General features: G+C 57.3%; 1 protein-coding gene across 1 annotated transcript; it reads left to right on the forward strand.

Annotated features, from left to right (window-relative positions):
• The first annotated feature begins 867 nt into the window (after nucleotides 1–867).
• On the forward strand, nucleotides 868–21,901 carry EHD1 (EH domain containing 1). Its single transcript, XM_067748461.1, has 5 exons — nucleotides 868–1,435; nucleotides 4,951–5,048; nucleotides 16,514–16,926; nucleotides 19,304–19,468; nucleotides 19,904–21,901. The coding sequence occupies exons 1-5, from the start codon at nucleotides 1,032–1,034 to the stop codon at nucleotides 20,426–20,428; spliced, it is 1,605 nt and encodes a 534-aa protein (XP_067604562.1). The 5' UTR covers nucleotides 868–1,031; the 3' UTR covers nucleotides 20,429–21,901.
• Nucleotides 21,902–22,518: the final 617 nt, after the last annotated feature.

Raw genomic sequence — 22,518 nt, forward strand, 5'->3', positions numbered from 1 at the left:
ACCCCACATAGGGAATTTCCGATTTCACTTCCTCAAAACTCAAGTGCTGGAGGGCCTCGGCTTCCTCTTCACATCCCCCCACCAGATGCAGCCGCTTTAGGGAGGCCATCTCTGTTCCCCCACATGTTATATGTCATATGTGTCCTCCACTGCTAGTGTCCATCTCCCAATTCTTGGCCTGAGGGGAGCTCAGGCCTCTTGCTGCTGGTTAGTCTTTCCCCATCGGCCTCCTCCCTTCCCATTTTTCTTTCCCCAATCACCACCCTGCCTTGGATGTTCTACTCCCTCAGCTTCCTCCACTACTTCATTCCTGTCTCTCCCTCTCCCAAAGCAGATAAAAGATGAGGGGATGAGAGGGAGTGTCAGAGAAGCAGGGGCGAGAGGAGGAGGCAAGGAAGGGCGGTGCAGACAGGAGGCGCTGGGGATTCTGAGCGAGTGGGAGGAGGAGGACCGTTCTTGGGGGAACTGCAGGTGGGGCGCGTATTCGGGGTACTGGGGTGTCTAACTGGGGGTCTCGCCGGGTATGGAAGGCGCGCAGACACTGGGACCTCCTCGCTCCGGACTCCCACTTCCAGCCTTCCCAGCCGCAGCACTCCCGCGAGCCGTCCCACAAGGGGCGGGGCGAAACAGGTGCGGTTGCCACGGCACCCGGGCCGGGGCAAGCGGAACAACCGGCGCTCGCGAGATTTGGAATCGGCAAATGGGAGGTGGGGGAGGGGAAGACGTGGCGCAGAGCGCGTGGGCGGGGCTCCTCCTTCACCCCTTCCCAACTCCCCGCGGCCCCGCGTGGCTGCGGTGCACGCGCCCGATCGCGCGGCCCGGCCTTATAAAGGGAGCAGGGCGAGGCGCGCGCTCCACTGCGCAGAGGGTGCTCTGTGGGCCGTGCCGTACGCCTGCGCAGTGCGGGCCGCTCCCCGCCCCCTGCCCCGCCGCTCCTCAGCCGGCAGGCCCGGCCCAGTTTCGGCTCCTCGCCCTCGCCCGGCTCTCAGCCGCCGCTCTGCCCTGCAGCAGCCAGCCCGGCCTCCGGCAGCATGTTCAGCTGGGTCAGCAAGGATGCCCGCCGCAAGAAGGAGCCGGAGCTCTTCCAGACGGTGGCCGAGGGGTTGCGGCAACTATACGCGCAGAAGCTGTTGCCCCTGGAAGAGCACTACCGCTTCCACGAGTTCCACTCGCCCGCGCTGGAGGACGCTGACTTCGACAACAAGCCTATGGTGCTCCTCGTGGGCCAGTACAGCACAGGCAAGACCACCTTCATCCGGCACCTGATCGAGCAGGACTTCCCCGGGATGCGCATCGGGCCCGAGCCCACCACCGACTCCTTTATCGCGGTCATGCATGGCCCCACCGAGGGCGTGGTGCCGGGCAACGCGCTCGTCGTCGACCCGCGGCGCCCTTTCCGCAAGCTCAACGCCTTCGGCAACGCCTTCCTCAACAGGTACCCACCCTTTGACCCGGGGGGCAGAGGGAGTGGCCGGGGTCCCGACCGTCCTGTGACCGCCGCCCCCGCTGTTCTTTGTCTCCGAGGCCCCCGCGAGACCCTTAGCGACCACTCCCTGAGACTGGGTCCTCTGCCGCTTCCCATAGAAAACCCTTACGAGGGGGTCTGCGAGTGCGCGTCGCCGGCTCCACTGGCTCTGTCACCTCCTCCCCCCCACCCCAGAATTTTCCAGGTTATCGGTTTAACTCCCAACCCCCCTGGCAGATCCCAGACTCACTACTACTCACTACCCCTGGACGCACCTAATTCATTCAAACCAACCCCTTCACCCCTCCCTTCACGGGTCTGTTTCTTAAGTGTCACGGAAAACTACGGTGAAACTTTTAGCCATTCCCTTTGCTGGTGTGCTGTGCTGTGCCTCCCCAGGGACCGGTGGGAGAGGATCTGCTGTGGCCTGCTGAGTTTGGGGCGGCCTGCAGAAGCAGCAGACAGGGCGAGGACCAGCACTTCTCCCAGGGGCAGTTCTGAAGGTCCCGTGCTGCTTTAGGGGGTTCAGGGGTAAGGGTCTGTGCTGCCAGGCGGTGGGCCCTGGAGCCCTGGAATGGGATTCCGGCTGCTTAGACCCACTAGTATGTTCCCTAACCTACTTGGGCCTCAGTTTCCCCAGTTAAATGGGTAAAACCCTGATGAGGGTAATTCTCCGAGGTTCTAACCTTCACGATGCTATGAATGAAATGCATTGGCCTCCTCTCTCAGGAGTGCTACAGCCAAGTTCACTTTTCTCTAAAGGAACTCCAAGGTCCTGCTCAATGGGGATTCTAAAATCCCTCCCCCCACCCCCAGGGGACATACCAAAGGACTTCACAAATTTGTCATTTCTGCCAAACCCCATTCAAGGAGTGACTCCACATGCCTTTCAAAGTCTCGTCTGGGGAAGAGCCTAGGAAAGAATCCTTGACTCTTGCCTTCCAGAAGGTCTCCGCCCTGTATGATCACATTCCTTTCCAGACACTGTCCAGCCGCACAGGGTAGACCAGCGTGCCCTCGATCCAGGCCAGTGACCAGGCCTGCCTCTGTGCGCAGAGTTGACCTTTAACGGAGAAGACAGGCAGTCTTCTGTTGTCTTTTTGCCTCTCTCAGGCATTTAAACCTGTCTTCCTGTTTCACGGCTGATGGCGTTTGTGAGTCAGGGCCAGAGTAAAGCCCTTTGGGTGAGACTCCTGAAGAGGCAGGGCTCTCCTAGCCAGGAGCCCGCCTCAGGGGATACTGGGGTTTGTGAATTGTTGTGCCTGTAGGTAGGCGATTGGCTGGCTGTCAGCTGGTGGAGGCCATACGGTCCAGTGGAAAGTCTGGCTGCTGTGCTGGGAATTCCAAGCATTATTAGGTCTGCTTTCCTGGAGAAATTTGGGAAGCTTGAAGGAAGGAGCTGCATCTCCTGCTGTCCTTAGGGGTCCACTTTTGATTGTGAGAGGTGACCTTTTTTGTAAGGAGAAATGGGCGTATGACCTGTTTTCTGAATTTAGAGACCTAAAGTTTCAGAGCTGGGAGGGGTCTTAGACATCAGCTAGGCAACCCCTACCTCATTCAGGAAACGGCGGCTCTCGGAGCCTCGCTGATTTGTCGAGTTCACGAGCCGGTGAATGCAGTGCCAACTGTCTGCCTTTGTGCAGCCAGCTACCACCTCCTGCTGCTTCTCCCTGAAAAAAAGAGCATTTCGGGGGTGCCGGGTCGAAGAGAGGCACCCTGATGATGCCAGTGCCACAGGGTCCGAGAGCCGCACTTGTATTTCCTTCTGCCCCACTTCATCTCCAGAGGGTCCCAGAACACTGGTAACGAATGGCCCTGCCGGAAGGGGCCTCGTCAGCCAAGAGGTGGGGTGTGGGTTTGCGCTGGAGCTGAGGCCCCCAGCTGTGTCAGCCCGTGTAGTACACCAGCGCCGCCCAGCCCGCCGGGGCACACAAAGGGGGCTTTTCAGTGGCTGACACAGCCTCTCTCGCACTCTTAAAGAGACTCATTGAATCATGGACTGGACTTTCCGGCCTCTTCCCCCTAAGTGGCTGCTCTAAGGCTAAAATCAGAGAGAGCAGGAGGCAGGGCGCAACCACGGTATCCTAAGAGTATCCTGCGTAAACTCATTGCGTAACTGGTAACTTGTAGCTCAAGATGAAATCTCTGCGTCCTTGTTGGTGAGGAAACAGGATAGGATGCATCTGTACTGCCTGCTCCCTCTCGTATTTTCGGCCTCACTCCCCGGGCTTTGCAGAGCGCCCGATCTGCAGAGATGTTAACTTACAAGGCCCTTCACAAGGCATTTTCATGTATGTTGCTTCTCAGAGCCAAGTCGTCTTGTTTTGGTTTTCTCTCCACTGACTCCTTCCCCAGCAGGAGCCCCAGGTCGTGCAGTTCTTTACAGCACGTGTGCTCTGCTGCTGGCACGGTGAGGATGAGGTCCAAGGTTTCTTCATCCTGCGGGTCAGCTGCTTTTGCTCTGTTGTGCTTGCAGGCAGGACCTCTCACCCTGGCCAGCTGCCCCCGCCTCTGGGCCACGGGTCACTTGTGGTGTGGGACCAAAAGGGGAAGCTAATCATGGCAGATTCCTAGACAATGGGTCAGTATTTTCTCTGCTCACAATACCTTTTACAGAGAAGTTTTTAAAGGAGCCTTTTATGTGTCCAGTCAAGAATCTCTGCTATCGGTTGGGACAGCCCTTGTTGTTCTGGGCTGTTCTAAACTCAGTGGGAACTCAGGCACACACAGCTGAGCCGTGGTCCGTGAGTTGCCAGCCTCTCTGTTTTTCCTCCTTCTGCCTTGACGTTGAGAGAATGGTGTCTGTATTTCCCTGCCCCACCATGTACCAGCCTGCGTGGTCCCCTGGCTGTCAGCGGCTGCCCACTGCAGTCCCTTCACCTGAGCAGCTGGGTTGAAGCGAGGGCTGGCCCCAGCAGCAGTAGGACAGGACCATCTCTTGCAGCGTGGAAATTTAGCCAAGCGGTTGAAAATTTTAATATGGAATTCCAAGGTCTCAGTTGTCACTCTTCTCTATTCCTTCTGGAATTGACTGGTGACCCTAGGCTTGTGCAGTTTTCACTAACATGTCAGCAACTTGAAAGTTGAATTCTCGAGCTCTGGGAGAAAAGCTAAGGGAGGGAAGTGTTGATGTGGGTCAGTTGGAGCCTGCTGGTTGGATTCCCAGTTAAGACAATATGTGCAATTTGCTGGTCACCCCTGGAAACTTTTTTTTTTTTTGGCCTTGTGGCTTGCGGGATCTTAGTTCCCTGACCAGGGATGGAACCCGTGCCCCCTGCAGTGGAAGTGCAGAATCCTAACCACTGGACCGCAGGGAATTCCCACTCCTGGAAACTTAAGACAATAGAAAACCTCCTTTCCGTTCCTTTCTTCTGGAAAGGAAGCCAGAGGTGGAGACGAAGGAGTACAGAAATCACTGCTGTCCCATCTCGAGCAGTGATACCCGAGTCTTGACATCTCTCTTCTGGGCTCTTGCTCTCGTGCAGGTTCATGTGCGCCCAGCTGCCCAACCCGGTCTTGGACAGCATAAGCATCATCGACACTCCCGGGATCCTGTCTGGAGAGAAACAGCGCATCAGCAGAGGTAAACAGGCTCTGACACAGCCCAGGGCACCTGGTGTAGTCAGACGACTTCCATCTGACGTCTGTGACACGGACCAAATGCTGCCCAAGTCTCTCCCAGCCCAAGTGAGAACCCATTTTACATCAGCCTTGTATCTGCATGGTACGCCGAGCCCAGCGGGGGCCGGAGCTTGCTTTTTCCTTGGTTCCCTTTGCTGAGGTTACAAGAGCCGTCAGGGTGAGACAACAGCCAGTTTTATGTGGTTTTCAAGCTTCCCAGCCCCTGGGGCCTTCTGGAAAGGAAGGCAGGATCCTGGCTGGCCGTGAGGTCCCAGGAGATTGCTCCGTGTCTGGGCTCCAGATACCTCAGCCAGCACTGCTGTTCTGAATGAGCCCCTGGCTCCCCTGGGGCTCACTTACCTTAGCTGGTGTTTAAAAGCTTTGCCTCCCAGAGCTGTATACATTCCTAGTGGGTCCAGCAGGACTGTGAGAGAACAGTTTGACTTGAAAGAGCCACAGCCAAAAGGAGAAGCTAGCAGGAATTTGTTAAACATGTTGGGCCTTGGAAATGTGTTTAAATTTGCTTAAATGTTGGTCATCAGTAGCCTCCCTGGGTGCCGCGCGTGGCGTAAGGTTTTCATGCGGAGTGTTAGTGCATCAGGCCCATTCTAGTTGTGTAAACTCCTGTCTTGAGTGTGCCAAGCTTTTCTAAAGATCTGGTTCAGGATGCACCTGAACTGGGTTATATTTCTGCCGCTGCCCCTTTTTGTAGAAGGAAGGGGAGCCTCGCGCCTGAATGCTCTCTGGGAGGAGCATGGGGGCCGGCTAAGAGTGGAGCCTGCAGCTGCAAATGTAAAAATGAAACAAGATCAGACTCAGAGGGGGTTGAGGACAAGTGGCCAGATTTGTTTATCATTAACTTGCAAATCTCTCCTGTACCCCCTTTCCCTCCGGGCCGCCCAGCATTAGTGAGCTTTGCAGTTGAAGCCAGCAGCCTGAGATTTGGGAGGCAGTGTGTCTCTGCTGAGGCTGTGAGCGGGTGGGGGCCCCATTTTCAGTGCTGAGAAACCCTGCTTCTCTTTTTTTCCCCCGGCTTGTGGGCCCCTGCCAATAGGGGATTGCATCAGAGTATACCGAAACTGCTCTCTGTCTCTCAATCTGGTTTAAACTTTTATGTTCTCCACCCCGATGATAATGACACTTCTAGGGGAGGCAAGGGCCAGTTTTTTTCTTTCTTACTGCTGTTATTGTTCTAACCTGGTTTTAAGAAGATGCCTGATAAACAAGGCTTTTGCCTTGTCATTTGCCAGAGCAAGGCTAGAGAATCTGAACAAGTTACTCTTTTTTTTTAATAAATTTGTTTATTTTGTTTATTTATTTTTGGATGCATTGGGTCTTCATTGCTGCGCGCAGGCTTTCTCTAGTCGCGGCAGGCGGGGGCTACCCTTCGTTGCGGTGCGCGGGCTTCTCTTTGCGGTGGCTCCTCTTGTTGTGGAGCGTGGGCTCTAGGTGCATGGGCTTCAGTAGTTGTGGCACGTGGGCTCAGTATTTGTGGCGCACGGGCTTAGTTGCTCCACGGCATGTGGGATCTTCCCGGACCAGGGATCGAACCCATGTCCCCTGCATTGGCAGGCGGATTCTTACCCACTGCGCCACAAGGGAAGTCCCTGAATTAGTTACTCTTAAAGAGAAAGACCCACAAAAGGGAATTTATTCTCCATCTACCTCCAGGATTGAGCTATCCTGGAGGGACTTTCTTTGAGGCTCTGTAGAGTTATGTCTTTAATGACCTGGGGGAATACGCTGGGGAGGAGTTCTCCCAACTGGGAGCTATCAGATCAGATAGGTCAGTTGATGTGAACGCATCTTTGGCTAAGGGACAATAATAGCTCATAAAAAGAGGCTTATCCTCCCCCAAATGCCACACTCCTTATATCCTTCAGAACTGGCAGTTAAGGTGTTTGAGGGAGGTCTTCCCTGGTGGTGCAGTGGTTAAGAATCCGCCTGCCAATGCAGGGGACACGGGTTCGAGCCCTGGCCCGGGAAGATCCCACAAGCCACGGAGCATCTAAGCCTGTGCACCATGACTACTGAGCCTGTGCTCTAGAGCCCACGAGCCACAACTACAGAGCCCGTGCACCACAACTACTGAAACCCGTGCGCCTATAGCCCGTGCTCCACACAAGAGAAGACACCGCAATGAGAAGCCCACGCACCGCCACGAAGAGTAGCCCCCGCTCGCTGCAACTGGAGAAAGCCCGTGCGCAGCAACGAAGACCCAACGCAGCCAAAAATAAATTTTAAAAATAAATAAATAAATAAAGGTACTTGAGGGAAAGCCTTAGGGTCCTTATGGCCCCTGTTGAACTCAGAAACAGCAGTTTTCCACGAGTGCTGTGAAGTTCCCCTGCTGGGCTGTCTTTGACACTTCAGCCTGGGGCCTTAGTCTCAGCAGACTGAGGAGTTGGGAGTGTCTAACGCTGTCTTGCTGCAAAGAGTATCCTGGCCCTGCCTGCTGGGGTGTTTCCCTCCCCTGCCTCCCCTTCCCTCTGCTTCCTTACCGCATTAGTAGAAAGGCAGGCAGTGGTGTCCAAACTTGCTCTCTGTCGGACAGGCAGCAGAGCAGTGCCTCAGCGTGCTGTCCAGTCAGGCGCAGGGTGCATCTCACTGGTGGGGACCAGACAGTCCTGGCCCGCAAGTTACCCATGTAGATGGCAGATACTTGGAGGAGGAAGCCAGCAGGAGACTGCCTGTGTTCCCCCGCAACCCTGCTCCCTTACAGTGTGGCCCCTCTGGGTCCCTGGCAGCCAGGGACCTTCCCCCACCCATCATGGGCAGGAAGAAGGAGGTTGGCTTAAAGACAAGTGCATCACTCTCATTGGAGGAGGGCTTTCCTCCTGTGCAATAGAGATCTTTCCTTCCATAACCCTAGAGGTCTTGGTTTAAAGTATTCTACTAACAGTTACCAAGTTGGGATTTACCGTGGGATGTGTTTGGAGTCAGCGTTTTATCAGTGGAGAAGAAAGACCATGGGGCAGTACCTCTTAGACGTGCTGGGTGTGGCCTCTGGGGTGGTGTTCTCCAGGTGGACACAGAAGGGGTAGGTCTCTCCTTCTTGGAGACCCCATTCATCTGTCATTGCAAAGGTCCCATGTCACCTGGCAGAGGAAGTCAGAGTAGGACAATGTGTTCCAGGCTCCCTGGCGGCCACCTCTCTGCTCCCTTTGCTGACGGTGTGGAAGGCAGGTGTTTCCCTCTCAAAAAGATTGGGCCAACAGAAAATGTGTGTCCTGGGCAGGCGGCACGCATTTCTGTGGTCTGTTGACCTCATTCCCTGGAAGCAGAGCATCCTTCTGGAGGCTGCGTAGACGTTAGTGTCACTAATTACATTCACTTCCAGTTCCCACCCTCTCTGCCTAGCCCCTCCTGACTTTTTCCCCTTTCCCCATGGTGCCTAATGTGTGCAGGAAATACTGTGTGGAAAGATAAGGTAAGGCCTGAGCAGGCACAAAGCAGTCGGGATACACCCAAGGCTCTGCAAGAGACCCCTGAGAACTGCTCCAGGGAAGAGCAGGAGCCTCTGTGGAGTCTTGGGCCGCGCCTGCCCATTGTGCTCATCTCCCGAGTGCCTTTAAAGATAAAGTTCTCTTGTGTCAGCAGAGAAAGGTGACCTGCGGGGACAGTGTTCGTTTTTGGATGCTGCCCATGTGACTGATAAAGGGCATCCCAGAGGGCAACTGGGGCCCGGCGGAGCCGGTGCCTTGGGCTCCCAGGCTGCTGGCCGCCGGCCCAGTCGTGGCAGGACCTGGGAGGGAGCAGGTCTTCCCATGTGGGTCCTCTGTGGGCAGCGGCCGGAGGCTCTTTGATGGAAGCTTCAGCCCGGGGGCAGGGGCCTGGCCAGAGCCCCCCCGCCATTGTCACTGCGAGGCTGTGAGCTGAGCTGTAACTTTTGGGCCTCATTTTGCCCCGTGGGAGTCGAGTCAGCAAGGTCGAGTTGTTTCAGCTTGGACTAGGAGACGGAGCCCGGCCAGCCTCATGCCTGGCTCTCTGCTGGCCTCTGCCATGGGAACCAGCCCCACTCGCTTATCGCAGCAGCTGCATCTGTGAGGAAGCTGCTCCTCTTCAGATGAGGAAACGGAGGCTTAGCAAAGTTAAGTAGCCCAAGAGGACATAGGCTAGCACGAGTTGGTGCTGGGATTTGAACCCAGCAGAGTCCGTGCTCACGCCGCAGTGTGCTGCAGACCGGTGCTCTGGGCTGAGGAGCTCCGAGAGCTTGGCTCGGAAGAGCCCTTAGCCCTGCCAGGCCGGTGCTGTGCCGGGCTCAGCTCTCCCGGAATGCCCAGAGGCCACACTGCTTCTCTCCCTGCCCGAGATCAGACTCCCAGTCCAGAAATGGGCCTGAGGTGCAGGGCTTTGAACAGCAGTGCTGAGACCTGCTTTTTTTCTCCCTATTCTCTGCCTCCAGCTGGAAATTCCCACCCCTGCGCCCCCAGCCATCCATGGACAGACCTTAGGAGCCCTGGCTATGGCTGGCCGTTCCCCTGGGTCGTCCCCGCTGCTGACTATCCCTGGATCCCAGGCTCCATCCGACCTCAGGAGCCATCTGGCTTAACAGTCGGGTAGGGGCTCCCTGGCCCAAACCTGGAGCCCTCTGACCCACAGGTGTCCCTTCCTGCTGACCACCTCCTGAGATGCCCCAGCCCTAAAAGCCCTCCCTGCCAGCGTTTCACGAGGGTTTTCTGCACCCCAGAGAATGGCTCCATGAGGCTGCCTCGAAAGCCTTGTGCAAGGCCGAGCACGAGGCTGAGCCCTGCGTCCCTCCTGGGTTCCCAGCACCCTCAGCACAGATGACGACAGAGGCTCGGGTCCCAGATCAGTACTTAGGAGCTGGGGGCCCTAGGGAGTTGCTGCCCCCCTGGGAGCTGCATCAATAGAACAGGAGTAGCAGTACCAGCCTCTTGGTTCTTGTCAACGATTGCACGAATTTACGTGTGTTAATCTCCTACCCTAGTGCCCGCTGCCCAGTTCAGTGTCCAGCAAATGTCAGCTGAATGAAAGTACACTGAAAACCCAGCGATTCTCAGACTTCGATGAGGAAGACCTTTCTCTGAATAACAGCTCGTGGAGGCTGGAAGAGGGGGAAGCGTTGACTCAGCAGGGCTTTCCCTTCAGACTCCAGGACCTCCTCTGGTGGGGGCCCAGCCTCCGCACAGCTACCCTCCTCAGGGCCTTCCTCTCGGCGCCTCCCCACCAGCCCCCCCACTGCCCCTGTCCAGCTTTTGGCCACTCTGCCCGCGGGGGGTTGGACCAGCCCCTGCTGGCGCCCCACCTGTTCCCTGGCAGCTGCCTGAGCGCCTGCAAACGCTCGGTTTATATTTGGGGTACGAGGCATTCTTCACGCGTTAGAAGCCGTCGTTGCCTACACACCCATCGGAATCTGAGCTTCTTGGGCCCAAATACAAATCCTGTGAGTAAAGGACCGCAAACGTTTACAAAGCGCTTACAGTGGGCCAGGCGCTCACTCGCTCACACAGCAGAAACCTGCTGTCTTCACGTTGCAGTTGAAGAAACAGAGGCTCGGAGAGTAGAAGGTTCAGGCCTGATTCCAGAGTCCTTCTGCCCTTCCCCCTGGTCTCCCCTGCCGCTGCCCCCCACCACCCTGTCCTTTGTTGCTGATTTCTAGGCCAGATTTATTGAGATCTGTGTTATATACGGTAAAATTCACCCAATGCACCAGTCGTGTAACCACCATGACAACCAAGATACAAAGTTTCCATCACCCCAGGAAGTCCCCTTCACCCCTTTGTAGTCCCTCATCAGGCAACCACTGATCTTTGCCCCTAAAGTTGTGCCTTTCCAGAATGTCAGAAATGGAATCAGACAGTGTGAAGCGTTTTGTGTCTGTCTTGCACTTAGCATGTGCTCTTGAGGTTCATCTTTTCTTTGAGAGTGTGCAGTTCTTTCCTTTTTGTAGCTGTTGTACCCTGTGATACGGACGTACCATAACTTGTCATCCATTCTCCTATTGAGGGGCATCTGGGTTTCCAGTTTGGGGCAGTTTTGAATAAAGCTGCTATAAACATTCGTGTAGAGTACAAATTTAATTTCTGTTTCTTCTTTTTTTTTTTTTGGCCGCGCCTCGTGGCATGTGGGACCTTAGTTCCCTAACCAAGGCTTGAACCCTCTCCCCCGCACTGAAAGTGCGGAGTCTTAACCACTGGACCGCCAGGAAAGTCCCAATTTCTCAGTTTCTCTCGGGTAAATGCCTAGACGTGGGAGGCCCCTTTCTCCCAACCTCTGTGCCGCTGGAAGGATCCTTTCCTTAAGAACTTTAGCTTAAGGAAGCTCAGAACAAGTCCTCACGGTGTAGATTCTTAGCTCTTTAATCTCTCTTGTGCTCCTGCACCCCTTCCTCCCGGCCCCGGCACGGGTTAAGCGTGGTGATGGGAGCCGTGGCAAGAAACACGGAGGCCCACGCAGGTTGAATGGCAGGAAACAAAAGTCGATTGGAGACAAACCCTCTATTGTTTGCACTCTAGAAACTTCTGGAATGTCTGAAGCAGCGTTTCCCCCAGCTACCGCAACTACCTGTGTTTGGAGGGTGCTGGGCTAGGGCGAGGACACATCACAACTGCTCCCCCTTCACCTCGGTGTCGGAGGGTGGGAAGGCAGACCCGGTGAGGAGGGCAGCCAGCACTGCAGAGGCAGGACCCCTGGAGCACCCGGGCCCTGCAGGAGGCTTGGTGGGAACAGAGCCAAGGTGAGAGGCAGGCTTGGGCCTCCCGTCTACACAGCCCATGTAAAATATGCATAACGTAAGATTTACCATTTTAACATTTTTTTTGGTGGTACACAGGCCTCTCACTACTGTGGCCTCTCCCGTTGTGGAGCACAGGCTCCGGACGCGCAGGCTCAGCAGCCATGGCTCACGGGCCCAGCTGCTCCGCGGCACGCGGGATCCCCCCAGACTGGGGCACGAACCCGCGTCCCCTGCATCGGCAGGCAGACTCTCAACCACTGCGCCACCAGGGAAGCCCCATTTTAACCATCTTTAAGTGCACGGTTCAGTGGCATTAAGTACATTCTTACTGTTGTACAAACATCACCACCATCACCTCCAGAACTTTTTTTCTCTTCTCAAACTGAAACTCTGTCCCCATTAAGCTACAACTCCTCTCCCCCTCCGCAGCCCCTGGCCCCCACCGTTCTACTTTCTGTCTCTGGATTCCACGTCATACCAGTGGAATCACCCCCTGTGACTGGCTTATTTCATCATTTCATAATGTCTTCAAGGTCCCAGAACTCTCCGAGCCAGAGCTTATCTCTTATCAGTGCTGGCTTTTACTCCCATCGCAGGGTCAGCCCTTTCTTTGCAGCTAGCCCCCTCCGGCTGTGTTGTCTGTGTCCTTTGTGGGTGTCCGCACCTCACAACTGCCCCTCCTGAGGTGGATGCAGCTGCAGCGTTGTGTTCACACCTGGTGCGTGGCCGTGGTGTCCTCGTCACCGGGCGCCCGTGCCCTCCTGCTTCTGCCGAGGAGTTGCCGTGCATTAGGTGATGTCTGATGCCTGGTCCCGCCACCGAGGCCAACCTCTAGGTTGGCCCAGAGCCTGAAGGCCCAGTGCTTGGGGCAGTGCTGGGGGCGGGATGCTCCTCTCTGGATGTGTCCCTGGTCCCTGCACTCGTCACCTGCCGCCGAGCCCCAGGCTGATGGTGGCCGCTGGGCTGCCTGGCCAGTGTGGGGACTCGGTCGATGCTCTCTCGGCGCTGCAGGTGTGGGTCAGTCCAGCCCTTGCTGCCTGTGGAGACACGCGGGCTGAGTGAGGGGTCGGCGGGCTGAGGGGTGTCACGTGGGCCTGGGGAGGCTGCGGCCATGTGGTAGGACGTGGTCCTCCACCTGTGATGACATCGCACGAGCCTCAGCCTTGTGACCCTCTGCATGACCTGTGGGCATGCTTGGCCAGCCACCGGCTCTCTCTCACCAAAAGTGTGAGCACTTTCCATATAAACAGGAAATTTCATTCACCTACAAAAAAATGGGCTTAGCTCTGTTGGCTCCAACTTGAGGTGTTGGTGAGTAACTGGGTTTGCAGGCAGAGCCGTGCGGGGCGCTCGCTCTGGCTGGGGGCTCGTGGACCCGGTACCTTATTCATAGGCTCCTCCTCTCTCTCCTCCTCCCCCTCCCCCTCCTCTCCCCCCATCATATGCACCCCCCTCCCGCCGCCACTGGGGGATGGGAGGAGTGAGGCCACACTGGGTGGAGTCAGGGGGTGACCTCGGCTCCCTGCATGCAGTCCTCACTCCCTGGCCAAAGCTAACTTGGCCTCGAGCCCAGCCCATCAGGGCGCCCCTGTTCCCAGTCCCTCGGTTTCAGCATTGCCGCCTCCCCTGCTGTGTGAATCTGCGGTTTGAACTTGCGGTGGTCTGAGGACAAACAGTCTGACGAGGGGAGAAGTTGAGCCTCATTGTTGCTGAGAGCAGCGGTTCATTCCTGAGTCATCATTTTTTCAGCGCTGACCTGCTGTTCCCAGAGCTGCCGTTCCCAGAGCCGGCCATAAAAGGCGGTGGCGGCGAGGCCGGGCTGGCCCTGCTCCCTGCCCGTGTCCCTCGGCCTGCTCCTTGTGTCCAGGGACGTAGGGACCTTGTACTTTGGAACCAGCAGCCTGGTGGTGGCTGGTGGCGGGCATCGGAGTAACCTGGCTCTTGCTCCTTGCCTTCCCACGTCCTCTGAGTGTGGGGAATCTGGTAGCCCGGCCGTTTCCCTTGTCTGCATGGGCCTCTGGAAGACTGATGGCTCCCCTGCCCAGGCTCAAGTTCAGGTTCACAGGGGCTTTGCTGCCACCAACTCCACTGCTATGCTGTTAAGAAGCTAGGGACTTCCCTGGTGGCGCAGTGGTTAAGAATCCGCCTGTCAATGCAGGGGACATGGGTTCGAGCCCTGGGAAGATCCCACGTGCTGCGGAGCAACTAGGCCCATGTGCCACAACTACTGAAGCCCACGCGCTTAGAGCCCGTGCTCTGCAACAAGACAAGGCACAGCAAGGAAGAGTAGCCCCCGCTCGCCACAACTAGAGAAAGCCCGCGCACAGCAACGAAGACCCAATGCAGCCAAAAATAAATAAATATTTTTTAAAAAGCAGGCTGTTTCCCCCTGTGCTGCGGCAGGAACAGGTTGCCCTGGAGAGGCCGCAAGCTAGGTCCACAGAAGCCATGCATTCGGGGTTTTCCTTGAGGTTCGGTGTCTTGCCATGAGGACAACACTGGCCTCTAGCCTCAGAGCCAGGCTGATCATTTGTCACCTTAGTTTCTGATCAGTGATGCAGCCCCAGCCCCTCAGCCCTCGTTCCAGGGGGCCCTGCCTCTTCTCCCCATCCTGGGCCTGCCCGACCCACGGGTGTCGCTCTGGTGCTGGGGCCTGTGCTGGGAACATGTCGCCTCATTTAATCCTCCCTGTGATCTTGGGAGGAGGAATTATTATTTGACTTTTACAGAAGAAAAAGTGTTAACTCCGAAGTTAAGAATTTGGGGTCACAGAGTCAGTGGCTGGAGCTGGGAGTTAAATCCAGGGCTTCCTTACTAAGAGCCTGTGTTGTTTCTGAGCGCTTGGGTGCAGGGAGAGGCCTGCAAGCCTGCGGCTTCAGGTTCGCAGACAGCTCTGGAGCCCACTTGAACCTGGGGACGGGGTGGCTGGAATGTTTGCCTAACCAGGCACAGCTTCACCCCAGGCACGCCCCACAGGGCTCTCTTAAAGTACTCCCCACCCCCAGGGGCCGTGGCCTCGTGGGCTGTCTGTGGACTCCCATTCAGCCCCGGAGGCTTGGCGGGATGGCTCAGCCCACGCCTTACAAGAGGGGCGGTGAGGGCTGCCCTCCCCGTGGCTCCTTGAGTCACTCTGGGCCTTTTGTTGACACTTGGTCCTTTTCTTTGGTCTGCCCTCTACCTGCTGCTTTTCTGTTTCCTGCCATCTAGAGAAGGCATGTCTAAATCCCAGCCTGGTGGCGGTGGGGGGTTGGTTTTGGCCTGTTTCTGGGCAGCGTCCCAGGCTCTTCTCTATAGGAGTGGCTCTCTGGCTCCTTCTCAGGGGCATGACTGTGCTCTGGGAAGGACGCAGTGGTTCCTAAGAGGGCCAGCCTGCATTGGGGGTGTCCTGTGGCCTGCCGGTGAGGAAAAAGGAGACTTCCCCGGAGTCACCCAGAGAGATGGCGGCTTGGGGGCTGGGACCCAAGCTTCCCAAAGACTCTTGGGCCATTGTTTCCACATGGTCTACCATTCCTTAGTAGTCTCAAAAGATGAGAAACAGAATTTTCTCTTCCTCTGGGGACAGTGCAAGAAGTGGAAACACTTTGAGGTGGCATAATTGTAAAATAGGCCATAAATTAAACCACTATTGCAGAGACCCACAAATCCACGGGCTTTAAAATCAGGTATCTGATAGTTTGTGTGAAATACAATGGTCCAGGGCCATCCTGAACCCAGGGTGGTTATTCCAGCGCCTGCCCTCACACCTGCATTCCAGTCCTTGGGAAGGGAGAAGAGGACAAAGTGCTGGTGCCCCTTTTCTTTGCTGCTTCATTTCTGCTGCAGAGAGGCTGGGAAATGCAGTTTTAAGCTGGGGGGCCGTGAATCGAGCTAAAACTAGACAGTTCTGTCAGCAGTCCTGCTGCAGACGGCCGGTTCACCAACGGCCTTAATTGTTGGCAGGAAACAGCACAGAATAGAGTTGGGAACTGGAGCTTAGTCCAGTCGCTTCATTTTAGAGAAGCGTTTAAGACCTAGAAAGGGGAGGTGGTTTGCAGTACTTAATAGGCCTGTAGAGCAGGGGTCAGCAAACGTTTTCTCTAAGGGTAAGAGTGTTAAATTTTCGGCTTTGGGGGCCTCATGGTCTCTGCCACAACTGAGCTCTGCTCTTGTAGCTCAGAAGCAGCCAGAGAGTACAGATGAGCCGGCTGTGTTCCAGTAAAGCTTTATTTATGAAAACAGGTAGTGAGCCAGGTCTGGCCCCCGAGCTGTAACTCATAGGGAATGAATGAGAGTCCTGCGGAACAGGGAGCCCAGCACATAGCACCGGACAAGCAGCAGCTGTAGGTCGTCTTACTGCTGTTAATTGTCGCTGCTGTGCAGGGCACCCAGCCAACAGCCCCCAAATCTGTTCTTCCCGCCCGGTGTTGAGCTGTGCTGCTGGGGTCTCCTCCTCACTCTTGCCATAGTTCGACCCACTTTAGAGCGTGGACTTTGTGACTTCCCTTGCATTATTTATTCGTTAAGTGCCTCTTCGTGCCAGGTGCTGCGTGGGTGAGGGTGTCACCGCGGTGGGTACGGAAGTAGGGGAGGCCTGATGAACCTGCCCTCAGGGCACTGGGCTGCCCACATAAGTACATTCTGGAAATTTAAATGACCCCAGGCTGAGAAGTACCAGGCCAAGTCAGGCACGAGAGCCATCGGACCGCCTGGCCCCTGGCGCCCCCCAACTCGCCCTTCTCTTCCCGCAGGTTACGACTTTGCGGCCGTTCTCGAGTGGTTCGCTGAGCGGGTGGACCGCATCATCCTGCTCTTTGATGCGCACAAGCTGGACATCTCCGATGAGTTCTCGGAAGTCATCAAGGCGCTCAAGAACCATGAGGACAAGATCCGCGTGGTGCTGAACAAGGCCGACCAGATCGAGACCCAGCAGCTGATGCGGGTCTACGGGGCCCTCATGTGGTCCCTGGGGAAGATCATCAACACCCCCGAGGTGGTCCGGGTGTACATCGGCTCCTTCTGGTCCCACCCGCTCCTCATCCCCGACAACCGCAAGCTCTTCGAGGCCGAGGAGCAGGACCTCTTCAAAGACATCCAGTCTCTGCCCCGCAACGCCGCCCTCAGGAAGCTCAATGACCTGATCAAGCGGGCGCGGCTGGCCAAGGTAAACCCAGGCTGGGAACGCAGCCCCAGGGGGCTCTGGGATGGCCACTCGGGACCCCGGGATTGGATGCCCAAGACCCAGCCCTGCAGACCCATGGCTGCACTGTGCCACGCCTTGTCTGAACCCGTCCTCTTGTGCCCCCGTGGGAGCAGCCTTTTCCTGAGGTTCTTTTTAGCACATATAAGCATCAGATAAGAAGGTACCACTGTGCCGGGGGCAGCCTGGGGGGTGGAGAGTGGGTGGGGATGCTGCTCGAGGGCTCATCAGTTTCCCCCCGGGTCTGCTGAGCACTGGAGTGCACGCAGCATGTGCTGGGTGCTGGGGACGCAGTGGGGACTGACAGGTCCCCACCCTCCTAGCACTTGTCAGCCGTACAGGGGAAAGCAGAACACATGAAGAAAAGGTTGTCTCGGGGTCGGCCTGGGATGAGCTGTCCTGGGAGGGCGGGCTAGCCTGGGGAGTCTCGGGCGGGAGATGATGCTTAGGCCGAGACAGGAGGTAGTTAGTGGAGAGATGGGGCGCAAACCTGCGGGCCCAGGGAGAGCGCTGATGGCCTCTGGCCCAGAGGCCTTGCAAACCAGCCCTACTCTTCCATGGAAGCACAGGGCCTGCTGGCACCTGTGGACAGCATCTGAGTTGCTCAGGAGTTTGGAGTCTCAGTGCCTGGCCGAGCACTTCAGCAGGACCCCGGGGTGGCTGGGGCTGGGGAAGGAAGGGTAATGCCACCAGTGGGCCCTTCAAACACTGAGGAGCAGAGCACGTCCCCTTAGGACACGATTTTGAATAGTACCGCATTGTGAGGCTCCCTTCTGTGTAGCCCAGAGGCTCTGGCACTCTGCCATGGGCCAAACACAGTGGCCCAGGGCACCCTACACTGTCTTGAGGGCTGGAGTCAGGTAGCTTTGGTGCTCCCTGGCCTGAATAACGAGAAGCGACCCTGCATCCTTTACCCCCAGCTGTGTCTCCTCTGTGGTTACCCAAAGTGCTCCAGGACCAGCAGATTGGAACCCACTAGAAGCATAGGTTCTGAGGCCCCACCTCTGCCCTACTGAACCATAATCTGCGTTTGGACACAGTCCCCTGGTGACCTGTATGCAAAGTAAAGATGCCCGCACCCTGCTCTGGAGGGTACAGGGCTGCACGTTTCTGTAGATATCTCACTTCTGGAAGCTTCCTGATGAGTGGAACTGGTTCTGAGAAAGGAGCCCATGAGAAAATCCACATACCTGGCTCCTGGCCTCGAAGGGCCAAGCGATGTCCTGAGCTGAAGGGGAAGAGGCGGTGAGTGGAGGAGAGACTGGCCCCCTGTTTTCCAGTCCAGCCTCTGCTCAGCCTCAGGGCAGCACAGCTCCCCGCCGTCCCCTCCAGCCCCTCTCCCGGCAGGGCTTCCAGTGCTCTCATCGCTCAGCCTCCCTCCAGGACGGAGCAAAGGGCAGATTTCAGGCCCTGCCTGCTCATTTGCAGAGATGGTGTGTGATCGCGTGGCCCTTGGGCACATTGAGCCGCCCTGCCTGGAAAGCCCCAGCCTCTCCAGTCTTGTCCTGCACCTGCTGTTTTGAGACTGTTTCCTTTTCCTGGACTGAGTCGCTCTCTCTGCTGGCCTGTGATGGGCAGAGCTGTGACTGTGACTCTGTGACCAGCCTGCTTCCCTGGGGCAGTTCTCAGCCAGGTCGCAGCCCCCGGCAGACAAGGTCAGGCCAGTGGAGAGGTTTTTTTGGGGGTGGAGCTGGCAGTCTGGGAGAAGGGGGTGTGAGGCTGGCTGGCTGCAGCCTTCCTCGGCAGGACGTTGCTTGGCAAGGCAGAGGGGTTTGAGGGCTGTGCCTTTGCAAGGTTGCCAGAGTTACTGGCCCTCTGTGAGGGAGGGAAGGATGCGCCACCCTTCATTGGCAGATGTCGACCCAAGGTACTGCGTGAAGCCTGAAACATCTGGGGAAAGCCTTGTGGGATTTTCCTAACCCTTAGTCATCCCCGAAGCAGATGTCCACCCAAGGTACTGCGTGAAGCCTGAAACATCTGGGGAAAGCCTTGTGGGATTTTCCTAACCCTTAGTCATCCCCGAGGCTGTCAGGATGATAAAGTGGGGCATAACTCAGGCTGTGTTGGAGTTCATGGCACCAGCATCCACAGACTTGTGTAAGCAGGAAGGCACGGCTCTGCTCGGCTTGGTAGGAATGCGCTCGGTGTCTCTGATGTGCAGAGGAGTCACTGGGGAGGGGTGTGCGTGCCGAGAAATGGTAAGAACACAGGCTTTGGGCTGCGGCTGTGGTTAGCTGTCCCGGGTTACAGTCCAGCTTTGCAGGGCAGCACAGGTGCAGGCCACGCTCCCCACAAGGTGTCCAGGAAGCACCTGACACCCACCCCTTCTCTGTCTTCACAGGTCCACGCCTACATCATCAGCTCCCTCAAGAAGGAGATGCCCAATGTCTTCGGTAAAGAGAGCAAAAAGAAAGAGCTGGTGAACAACCTGGGCGAGATCTACCAGAAGGTTGAGCGGGAGCATCAGATCTCCCCCGGCGACTTCCCCAGCCTCCGCAAGATGCAGGTACGGCTGCCCCTTGGATGGGAGTGGGTACGGCTGGGGCACTGGGGCGGTGGTTCTGGAGGGAACCCCGGCTCCGTGGGGCGGGGCCTCCCAACGTGGAAGCGGCCCGATTAATCACCAGCGCCCCACCCCGATCGGAGAAGTTGACCCAGTCCGTGACACCTCACAGGGGAATGTGGTGACTCACCCGGAGGGGGAGGGGGAGGGCGGGACTGTGCCAGGCACCCCAGCCTCCTCCCAGTTAATCCTCACCACAGTCCTGCACGGAGGGGACTATTTTTACCTCCGAATTAGAGAAGTGGGAGCCAAGATGTTAAGTGGTTGGGGCCGTGACGCGGAGCCAGATCTTTCTGCTCGGGAACCCTTGCTGCACCCTCCGTGCCAGAGCCCGGGAGGGGCCGACCCAACCCTGTCCTTCCTCCACTCCCGCCACAGGAGCTCCTGCAGACCCAGGACTTCAGCAAGTTCCAGGCCCTGAAGCCCAAGCTGCTGGACACGGTGGACGACATGCTGGCCAACGACATCGCCCGGCTGATGGTCATTGTGCGCCAGGAGGAGTCCCTGATGCCTGCCCAGGTCGTGAAGGGCGGTGCTTTCGACGGCACCATGAACGGGCCCTTCGGGCATGGCTACGGCGAGGGGGCTGGCGAGGGCATCGACGACGTCGAGTGGGTGGTGGGCAAGGACAAGCCCACCTACGACGAGATCTTCTACACACTGTCGCCCGTCAATGGCAAGATCACAGGCGCCAACGCCAAGAAGGAGATGGTGAAGTCCAAGCTGCCCAACACGGTGCTGGGGAAGATCTGGAAGCTGGCCGACGTGGATCGGGACGGGCTGCTGGACGACGAGGAGTTCGCCCTGGCCAACCACCTCATCAAGGTCAAGCTAGAGGGCCACGAGCTGCCCGCCGACCTGCCTCCACACCTGATCCCGCCCTCCAAGCGGAGGCACGAGTGAGCGACCCCTACCCCCAGCGGCCGGCCAGGCAGAGGCTGCAGAGGAGGGGGGTGGTCAGCAGTTCCCAAGACCATAAAGACGGCGATGTTTCCTCAGCTCGCAAAGGAAAACCACCACCTTTATCTTAAGGCTGCTCCTGGGGGGGCAGGGGTGATACTCGTAGGTCATCGGTGGAATTTTGTGCATAAGAACCATGGATATTTTTAATATATAACGTTAGAGGCAGCGTTGTTTCTTGCCTCCTCCTCCAGCCAGCAGCCCCACACACGCACAGCCTCTGTACCTCCTGCCGGGGAAGTCGCCTGGCTCGCCCTTCCTGCAGCTGCGGTCCGCGTGTAGACAGGGACGCGGGTCCCGGCTGTTTCAGGCTGAGTCGCTCGGCCAGTGGCTTCCTTCTCCACCCGGCCCTGCCCCCGCCCCTGCTCTCAGATTCAGTTGGTTCTTCTTGTGCCTTCCTCCTTCCGTTCGCAGCGGCCCCCCGTCCACAGGCCCTGCCTTCGCTCTCGTGTCCCCTGGCTCGACAGTCACACGAGCCAGGCCCAGCTGCCTGTTTGCGGGGAGTCCGGGGGACGGGTGGATGTGAGAGAACATCTTCCAGAGAAATACATAAGCTAGTTTTTGTTCTCTAAAGTGACACCTTTCATACTTGACTGAATTTTCCAGTAAGTTCCCAACCACTTGTTCAGAAGCTGTGATTTTTGTCTCCTTCCCCATGCTCCAGCCAGGGGACAGCTCCACTCAGGAGCCATTAGATGGGTGCGTGCAGAGCACACCCTGCCAGAGACCCCAGAGGCGGTGTTTCCTGCTTCACCCTCTCACTTTCCTAGGACATTCTGGTACACCTCTCTGTCCCACCCTTGGTGGGCGGTGGGTCCTCACGAACCTGGTGTGGCTTGGTGCTCCAGCCCGGGCCTGGTGCCCAGACAGAGGGACCAGGGACAGCCCAGCCCCTTCCCTCTCCCACCTGACTTCCTCCCATTGAGCAAAGGAGGTCGGTGCTCCACGTGGATGTCCTAAGTATAGTGGCCCCCAGGCTGAGCAGCTCGAAACCCGAGCCAGCCAGCGGCCACTCTGCTTTGCCTCCACTGGGCTGTTGGGGGCCTGGACATACCTGTCGGCCAGTGGTCAGCCGCCAGGGCCTGGAGCCATCATCACAGAGCCACTGTGGCGGGGAGGGGGGTGGGGAGCCGGCTTCCCAGCAGGAACGCCTTCGGGGGTCTCAGGGACTCCTCCACTCTGACCTCTGACCCTGGCCCACCCTCCTAGTGCTGCTCGCTAGGCCTCTGCTGGGCCCGAGTCTCCGGGAACTGGCCATGTTACCTGCAGCCTCGGCCCACCATCCCACACCGTGTCCTCGATGGGAATTCACTGTTTACGGTGCAGTGGCTTAACCACACTTGCCTGTGAGAAGGAAAAGCAAACTGAAGACCGGACTTTTTTTTCTTGCATTAAAAAAAGTTTAACTGTGCTGAAGCTGGCCTCTGGTGCTGAGATGTCTCTTCCCGGCGCCTGCTCCCCGCAGTGCCTGCAGGGGCACTGGCAGAGCACTCCGGGGGCCGAGATTCCAGCGGAGACAGATTGGGAAGCCTGGCGGGTGAGGCCTGCAAATGGGGCTGACGACCCCCTTTCCTTATGCTAGATGGGGGCTGAGCAGGAATAGTTTGAGGGAAGGATGGGGTGAAGAAGTTGGGAGAGCCTCTGATGACTAAGGACTAGGCTGTGCCCCCCAGGGGTTGGGGGAGCAGGCGCCCCCCACCCTGTGACCTTCACAGCCTCTCCTTCAACCTGGGCTCCGCCCTAGCTGTGGACGGACAGGTGGGCGCCCATGGGGCTCAGGGCACTGGGAGGGGTCAGGCAGATAGGGTATATCGTGGGCTCTGTGCTGGTCCCAGGGTCGTTTAGAGAAGCCAGTACTTTGAAGGCGGACCAAGCAGGTAACACCAGCAACAAAACTACAAAGGGTGGGGCCAGCCGATGTGGCAGATGGACTGTTCGTACCCACAGAGGGGAGGGTGACAAATTGGGAGCCGATGCCGTGGAAGGGTGCAGATTTGAGGTGCAGTCGGGGGGGAGACTGCTCCAGGCACACT

Source organism: Pseudorca crassidens, chromosome 9 (genome assembly GCF_039906515.1).
Source record: "Pseudorca crassidens isolate mPseCra1 chromosome 9, mPseCra1.hap1, whole genome shotgun sequence".
Lineage (NCBI taxonomy): Eukaryota > Metazoa > Chordata > Mammalia > Artiodactyla > Delphinidae > Pseudorca > Pseudorca crassidens.

Bases quoted from the DNA above. Each gene is read 5' to 3' on its own strand.
- EHD1 (XM_067748461.1), top strand. From the start codon at position 1,032: ATGTTCAGCTGGGTCAGCAAGGATGCCCGCCGCAAGAAGGAGCCGGAG. The intron at 5,049-16,513 runs GTAAACAGGCTC...CTCTTCCCGCAG, and splicing joins GAAACAGCGCATCAGCAGAG to GTTACGACTTTGCGGCCGTT. The intron at 16,927-19,303 runs GTAAACCCAGGC...CTGTCTTCACAG, and splicing joins AGCGGGCGCGGCTGGCCAAG to GTCCACGCCTACATCATCAG.